This window comes from Leiobunum rupestre, chromosome 1, assembly GCF_980474605.1.
Source record: "Leiobunum rupestre chromosome 1, qqLeiRupe1.1.hap1, whole genome shotgun sequence".
Lineage (NCBI taxonomy): Eukaryota > Metazoa > Arthropoda > Arachnida > Opiliones > Sclerosomatidae > Leiobunum > Leiobunum rupestre.
This window is the reverse complement of record NC_143384.1, coordinates 57,592,304-57,600,621: the sequence shown is the minus strand read 5'-3', so window position 1 is coordinate 57,600,621 and position 8,318 is coordinate 57,592,304. Positions and strand designations below refer to the sequence as shown.

General features: G+C 39.6%; 1 protein-coding gene across 1 annotated transcript; it reads left to right on the top strand.

Annotated features, from left to right (window-relative positions):
• The first annotated feature begins 2,103 nt into the window (after window positions 1–2,103).
• On the top strand, window positions 2,104–7,476 carry LOC149963362 (uncharacterized). Its single transcript, XM_090166470.1, has one exon. It carries the CDS (start codon window positions 2,104–2,106, stop codon window positions 7,474–7,476), a length of 5,373 nt encoding a protein of 1,790 aa, XP_090022596.1.
• Window positions 7,477–8,318: the final 842 nt, after the last annotated feature.

Here is an 8,318-nt window from a genome sequence, read left to right as displayed (position 1 = left end):
AACGCGCATAGGGTTCTCTCTAAGAATGTTAGACAAGTCGCGATTTATTGATAAAATGGAGAGATTCGACAACCTATTTTCTCCCATTGTTGTTCGCATAAATGACTTTATTCTCTTTAACGAGCTAAAACTCCTTTTTCCAGTTGCGCTTGAAACTGGTATACAATTGACAAGATTCAAATATTTTAGGAGATCGCGGAAACCCTCCTTAATTGGAATAAGATGTTTGAAACAATCTTCAACGGTTTTAAAATTTCCATCAATTAAAAGGTTTTTAGCAATTTTAGTTTGACATTTTAGCGCGTCAATATTAAAATAAAATATTTCAAATGATTTACAAAAATGAACTACTTCTTCAGGATTTAAAAAGTTTTCGTTTTGAGGTTCAGCTGCTCTTATCCCTTTTAGTAACCTATTGTTGTCCGTAAATCGCATTTCACTGACAAACTTATCCAGTATGGAATAGAAAGTGATGCGGTGCTTTTGACCTATGGTAACTCTTTCATCAGTTGCTCTACTACCAATTGTATCATAAACAAAAATATTTTTAATTTTTTTGTTCTGAGTTTTAATTCTTTTTCCTGTTGTTTTGGCTAAAGCGTCGGGATCAGCTACTTCGATTTCTATCATATTTGCCACTTTAGACGCCTCAGCCCACATTTCGTTAAATTTATCTTCATTTCTCATATCCTTTAAAGATTTTATAGTTCCTTGACATAATTCATTAGCTCTAGAATAAAAAAGCTGTGGATTTTGCAGAACCTCTGAGAGTGAATTAGTCATTTCAAGAACTTCGTCTAAGACGACTAACATTAATATATTGCCAAAATTTTTAAATTGATATATGTATCCCTTACACTCTGCCGCTTCTTCAGCTTTCGCATTTTCAACAACATTTTCAAGTGCCAAAAGTACCGCATCGACTCTACTTCTAAAATAGTGTATCCCTTTTTTTTACTAGACCATCTGGTCTGACAGCTTTGAGGCATTTTTAAAACATTTTTGTAGCCTAATTCTTTCTGAGCTTCAAGAAAATATTCGCATCGAAGTACTGAATTACTTTGAAAGTTATAGCTGCTTGAAGAAGTCCAATCAATTCCCTTATTTCAGAAATTTTGGTACAGCTATCAACTAGCACTAAATTAAGTCGGTGCGCGTAACAGTGAACATAAGGGCAATTTCCCCCGACAGCGGATTGTATTCGAACGTGAACCCCTGAGATATCACCAGACATTACACTTGCGCCATCGTAACTTTGCGCAACACAATTCGATATGACTAGACCACTATCACTTATAAGTTTAATTATAGCTGATGAAATTGAAATCGAATCAAAGCTATGCAAGTCTGCAAAGCCAAGAAACCTTTCTTGAATATTACCATCACATGTATATCTTACACACACGCATAGCTGTTCAACTCCTCCATTGTCTTTGGATTCATCAGTGATAATGCTATAATATCCACCAGATTCATTTATCTCGTTCGCGATCATTTTTCGAACTAAGTTTCCAGCAATATCAATCAATTCGTTTCGTACAGTACTATGGATGTATTTTCCATTATTGGGCATATGTGAAAAAATAGGTCGTTTCATCCAAATTAAAATAAATAATTATACTTAAAACCAAAATAAAAACTAAACTAAGAATTAAATGTATGTAGAACCATAAACTAAAGTAGTTTTAAACCTCCAAAAAAGGTAGGTGTAAACGTATAAAAAGTATTCATTTGTATATGTAATATATTTTAGCGCATTTAACTTTAAAATTAAGAACGCGCGAAAAAGGCAGGAGAGTTGTGTTTTGAATTTTACCACGAGCGGTCGTGTGAAATTTGTCCTAAAATAAAAGCTTATATATTTGAAAGTTATTCTTAACGTTTTTTTGGATTTAATTACGACGGTTAAGCCTAGCGAACATTTTATATATGATCCTAGTTTTTCAGTCGATTAGGATTAGCTTAGATAATAATTAAACGCTCTCCCACAAGTACGCGACGGGCTATTCCGTTTCTAAAATAGTCGCTATATAATTTGGTGCCGAAACCCGGGATTTCGTTAAGGACTATCTTGTGAAGTGCTACTACTAACGAAGGTGAGAAATGGATATAAACAAACAAAAAAGTATAAGAGCCGCTATCCGGAAGAACATTACTACAGCTACATCGCAGATCGATACTCTACTAAGAAGTCCACAAGTTACGGTTCTATCGCTCGAAGAACAGCTATCACTAATCAGCATAAAGGAAAAATCACTAAAAGAATTAGACTCTCAAATCTTGAACTTATGGCCGCCCGTGGAAACAGAGGAAGACGTGGCGTTGATGAAAGAATTATCGACGGTGATGGAATACGAAGACAAGATCGACTTGGCAAAAACCAGAGCAAACAAGAAGATACAGTCGCTGAACCCAAATGCCGGAGGTCCGTTGGCCAGCGGTTCATCAAACCATGAATCTACACAACCGAGGAAAGAAGAGTGCAGACTACCTACGCTACAAATAAGAAAATTCAAGGGAGACTACGCGGACTGGCCAGGCTTCTGGAGTCAATTCAAATCAGCAGTCCAAGAAAAGCAGGGACTTTCAAAAGTAGAAATGTTTTATTACCTAGATTCCTATTTGGAAGGAGATGCTAGAGAGATTATAGGAGGTTTAAGAGCCTCAGACGAAAATTACGATGTCGCGATTAAATTACTTAACGATAGATACGGTCAAGAACACTTAGTGATTCATGAACTCATGAACAAATTCCATAGAATTAAGGGCTTAGAAAATTCAAACGATACGCACGCTTTGAGAAAATTATACGACTCTTTCACGTCGAATATTAGAAGCCTTAGAGCGCTTGGCGTCGACACCACTGCCAATGGCATATCTTTGTGTTCAAAAATAATAGGCACTTTGCCATACGTAATTAGATTAAAGCGTACTATGAATTGTAAAGCCAATGAGGAGTTTGATGTGGATGTTTTGTTGAATTACATAAGACGCGAAGTTGAAGCGAGAGAAATATGTGCCGTTCTAAAAAGTGATACCGCCGAGAAACGCGTAACGCAAACACGAGAAAGCTCTCGAGAAAATTCAGCTACAGGATATGGGAAATACGAAACGTGCGAAAGAAGATCGCGCCCGGCAGCGGCAGTGTTCTCGACGAAGGTATCGGAGAAAACCAAAGGCGTCTATTGCATCTTCTGCAAATCATCAGCTCACTCCACCAACGATTGCGGAATCTACACTCTAGAAGAAAAAACGCGCGTCTTTAGGAACCAAAATAGGTGTTACGTTTGCTCAAGAATGGGTCATGAAAGCCGAAACTGCACCTCAAAATTCAACTCATGTAGAATCTGCGGAAAAAGACACAACTCAGCTATTTGTCCAGAAAACAAATCTCACAAAGCTGAAGCCAAAGACTTTTCAGATCCGAGAAAAGACAAACGGGAGGAAACTAAAGTCAAGGTCACGTCGGGAGTCGTCGGCTTACGCAAGACCGTCTTGCTGCAAACCGCTAAAGCTAGGGCAGAAAACCCAGAGAAAACAGGCCGCAGTCAAATAGTACGATGTCTATTGGACAACGGCAGCCAGGGAACCTTTGTCACGGAAGAGGTATCTAGAAGTTTGGAGTTACCCGTTTACGGAGAGATGGACGTCGAAGTCGAAAATTTTGGAAATCAGAAACCAACTACAGTCAGACGAAAAATTGTTAAACTTACCGTTCAAAAAGTGAGGGGAGGAAGCGGACCGAGAATTGAAATACTGGCCGTCGAAGTACCGTACATCTGCAGGGCGTTGACCCTGGTAGACTGTAGCGAAGTTATGACATTCGTAAACTCAAGAGGGTATGAACTTGCGGATGAACCCACGGAAGGCACGCACACTGTGTCAGCTATAGGTGTTTTAATAGGAGTAGACTATTACTTTGACGTCGCAAAGGGAGCTATAGAAAGAATTACCCAGAACCTAATCGCCGCAGAAACTAAACTAGGATGGGCCATCCAAGGTCCATTGAGCACTACTCCTAGCGGGGTAAATACTATCAAGATGTCAGTAGCTAAAGTCAGCATCCACGAAGCTGAAGTATCGAAAACTCTAAGAGCGTTTTGGGAAATCGAAGCGCTCGGAATTAAAGGCACAACAAAGGACGATCTAGAAAACGACTATATCATGCAGAAATTCCGAGAACAAATTAACTTCAAGGATGGACGTTATCACGTTACATTTCCATGGGTCGTTCCAAAAGACAAACTGGTAGACAACCTGACAGTCGCCACTACACGAATGCAAAAATTGGTACAGAAATTCAAGGCCAATCCGGTACTCTATCAAAACTACAAGGACGTCATCGACGAACAGCTAAAACTGGGCATGGTTGAAATTGTCCATGATCCAGAAATCAAGCCTACAGGAACCTATTACATCCCCCACCAAGCGGTTCTGAAAGAAGAAAGAACTACGACTAAGCTCAGGGTCGTATTGGACGCATCATCTCACGTCAAAGGAGCCCTGTCACTCAATAACTGCCTATCGAGAGGACCAAGTCTAAATCCAGATATCCTCAACATGCTCTTGAGGTTTCGAAACCACTGTGTCGCCATAACAGCGGACATAGAAAAAGCCTTTCTGCAAATCGTCCTAGAGAAAGAAGAACGCAACTCGGTCCGATTTCTATGGACGAAAGAGGAAAACGGTTGGATCTTGGACAATGAATTTCAAGTACTTCAGATGACTCGGGTACCTTTTGGAGCGAGCGCAAGCCCTTTCTTGCTCGCCGCCACCATAAAGGTACACATCGAAAATTACAAGGATTCCGACCCAATGGCAGTTGAAACCTTAAGCAACTCTCTCTACGTCGATGACTACGCTAGTGGATCGCGGAACACAGAAAGGGCTTTCGAACTGTCAAAAAAGGTCTCGAAAATCATGGACGATGCTAACATGAAGCTACGAAAGTGGAAGACAAATTGCCCAAAACTAAGGAAGAAATGGGGAGAACAAGCAGCTTTGAACGGAGAAGCAATGATACTCGACGGAGAAACCGAAAATATCTCCAACAAGATATTGGGCCTACTTTGGAATCCAAACACCGACAAATTCACTTTCGATCTCAGCAAACTAGCCGAAATACTAGAAGAAGGAAGGTTGACGAAGAGACACGTTTTGAGTGCGGTTGCCCAAATTTACGATCCTTTTGGAATGCTCTCGCCTTATGTAGTTCGCGCCAAAATACTGTTTCAAAAACTTTGGAAGATACCAGAATTACAATGGGACGACGATTTACCATCGGAACTAAAACGAGAATTCGAACTATGGCGCCAGGAAATGCCTTCAATAAGAAAAATTGATCTAAGCCGTTGTTACTTTACCGAAGAGAATATTATTTATCAAGAATTACACGTATTCTGTGACGCCAGTTGTAAAGCTTACGCCACTGTAATTTATCTTCGATCCGTAACTTCATCCAACGAAATTGGTGTTTCATTTGTCGCTTCGAAATCTCGAGTTGCGCCACTCAAACCAAACTTAACAATTCCTCGTCTTGAACTGATGGCTTGCCTATTGGGCGCCCGCCTACTTTCTCATATCGAAGAAACATTCCAATATGAAAACATCTCAAATTTCCTGTGGACCGATTCGATGGACGCTCTCCATTGGATAAAGGACACCGAAAAATGTTGGCCTCCATTTGTACGGAACAGAACTACGGAGATACAGCAGCTAACAAAAACACATAATTGGAATCACTGCGCAGGCGTGGACAATCCTGCAGACATACCTTCAAGGGGCGCTAAAGCCGAAGATTTAATAATCAAAGAGACGTGGTTCAACGGCGTACCGTGGTTAAAGGGAGATCGGAAAAATTGGCCCAAAGGTAAACTAAACGGAGAATTCAGCAAGGAAGCCGAAGCCGAAAGAAAGACGAAACTGATAGGTCTTACCGTGAATCTAGAAGCAGATAACGAAAGTGGCCTTCACATATTGATAGATCTCACAAGATATAACTCTGCAAATAAAGCCTTCAGAATTACTGCCTACGTGTTGAGATACCTTGACCTAAAACTCAAAAGAAAACTGAAAACTGGTCCGATTACCACTGAAGAAATGTGTGACGCCGAAGCTAGATGGATCAGATGTATCCAGGCGCAAGACTACAAAGATGAAATCACAGCAATCAAACAAGGATCTAAAATCGAAAAGAACTCGAAAATCGTCTCGCTTAAACCGATTATCACAGAAGGATTCTTAAGAGTAGGAGGGAGATTGGACGAATCCAGACTAAAGGAGGAAGAGAAACACCCGATCATATTAAGCAAAAATCGAAGACTAACGAATTTAATTGTCAAGAGAAGTCATGAACAGGTATATCACTCCGGGATTCAGAGTACACTCACGCAAACAAGAGGTCGCTACTGGATCATTTCCGCTAGACAAGTAGTCAAACAAGTAGTAAAGAAATGCGTCATTTGTACCAAATACAGTTCCAAACCAGGTGACGTACCCATGGCACCCCTTCCTCGAGACAGGATTGAACCAGCACCATGTTTTGAAGTGGTGGGGATCGATTTTTGTGGACCTCTTAACGTAATGATAGGGAATGTCGAAGAAAAGGCTTATGTCTGCCTTTGCACGTGCGCTGTCACAAGGGCCGTGCATTTGGAGCTGGTACCTTCACTAAACTCGTACGAGTTTCTATTGACACTCAGAAGGATCATCGCTAGAAGAGGAAAACCATCAGTTATATATACCGATAACGCTAAGTCATTCAAAAGGGTCGATGAAGACCTCAAACTAATTTGGAAAGGACTCACAGGACACGATACTCTAGAATTTTACGGAAATAACGGAATCCGTTGGAAATATATCGCTGATAAGGCAGCCTGGATGGGTGGTTTCTACGAACGATTAGTAAGAACATGCAAGGACGTTATTCGGAAGACACTCGGGATGGCATCTTTGTCGTACCAGGAACTAGAAACGATCGTGATTGAAGCCGAAGCGGTTGTCAATTCTCGTCCCGTAACATACGTGTTCAGCGACAGCCGCGAACCAATGCCTCTTTCGCCGGCCGAATTTCTAACGGGTAAACGTCTCACCAGCTTACCACCTCAACAACTAAAGGAAAGCGAAATCCCAAACTCTCAGCGAAAATACGCAATAAGAGTACGTTATTGTACCAATCTAAAGGAAAAACTCTTCAAACGCTGGAAAGAAGAATATTTAATGGAGCTAAGAAACGCCCACCACGTTTTGCCAAACAAACGTAGCACTATCTTCAAAAAAGGAGACGCCGTGTTGGTGCACGAGGAAAAAATTCCTAAAAACATGTGGCGTTTAGCGGTCGTCAGAGAAGCTATTGTGGGCCGCGATGGCCACGTTAGGTCATGTATGGTTCGTTTGCCAAACAGAAACATCATCAAACGTCCAATCAGGCTCCTCTACCCTCTGGAAATCCGAAATGATGAAAACGACCAAGTTTGACTTATATGAAAATTAACATTCAAATAATTTCATGTCAATTTTGGGGGGAATGTGAAAAAATAGGTCGTTTCATCCAAATTAAAATAAATAATTATACTTAAAACCAAAATAAAAACTAAACTAAGAATTAAATGTATGTAGAACCATAAACTAAAGTAGTTTTAAACCTCCAAAAAAGGTAGGTGTAAACGTATAAAAAGTATTCATTTGTATATGTAATATATTTTAGCGCATTTAACTTTAAAATTAAGAACGCGCGAAAAAGGCAGGAGAGTTGTGTTTTGAATTTTACCACGAGCGGTCATGTGAAATTTGTCCTAAAATAAAAGCTTATATATTTGAAAGTTATTCTTAACGTTTTTTTGGATTTAATTACGACGGTTAAGCCTAGCGAACATTTTATATATGATCCTAGTTTTTCAGTCGATTAGGATTAGCTTAGATAATAATTAAACGCTCTCCCACAAGTACGCGACGGGCTATTCCGTTTCTAAAATAGTCGCTATAGCATACTTTCAGAAATTCCTTAAAAATTGGGACATTTTCTCTTAATAAGTTCCAAAATTTCAACAAAATTCCCTCTGTTCAACATTTCGCTATTTTGTCTATGACTTAACCCGATAGGCAATATCTTGTTGAGCACATAATAATACTACTTCTACATGAGTTGATAAAAAGGCTCTATATCTTAAAATATCATTTTTTTGCTGTTGGCTAATCTGGCAAACAATTGATCCTTTCGATTTATTTTCTAAATACGACGTATATTTTGTGTACGCTATTTGATGAGAAGATTTCTCGGAATGAAAATGTTCTTGAAATTTTTTATAACAATTTTTCCA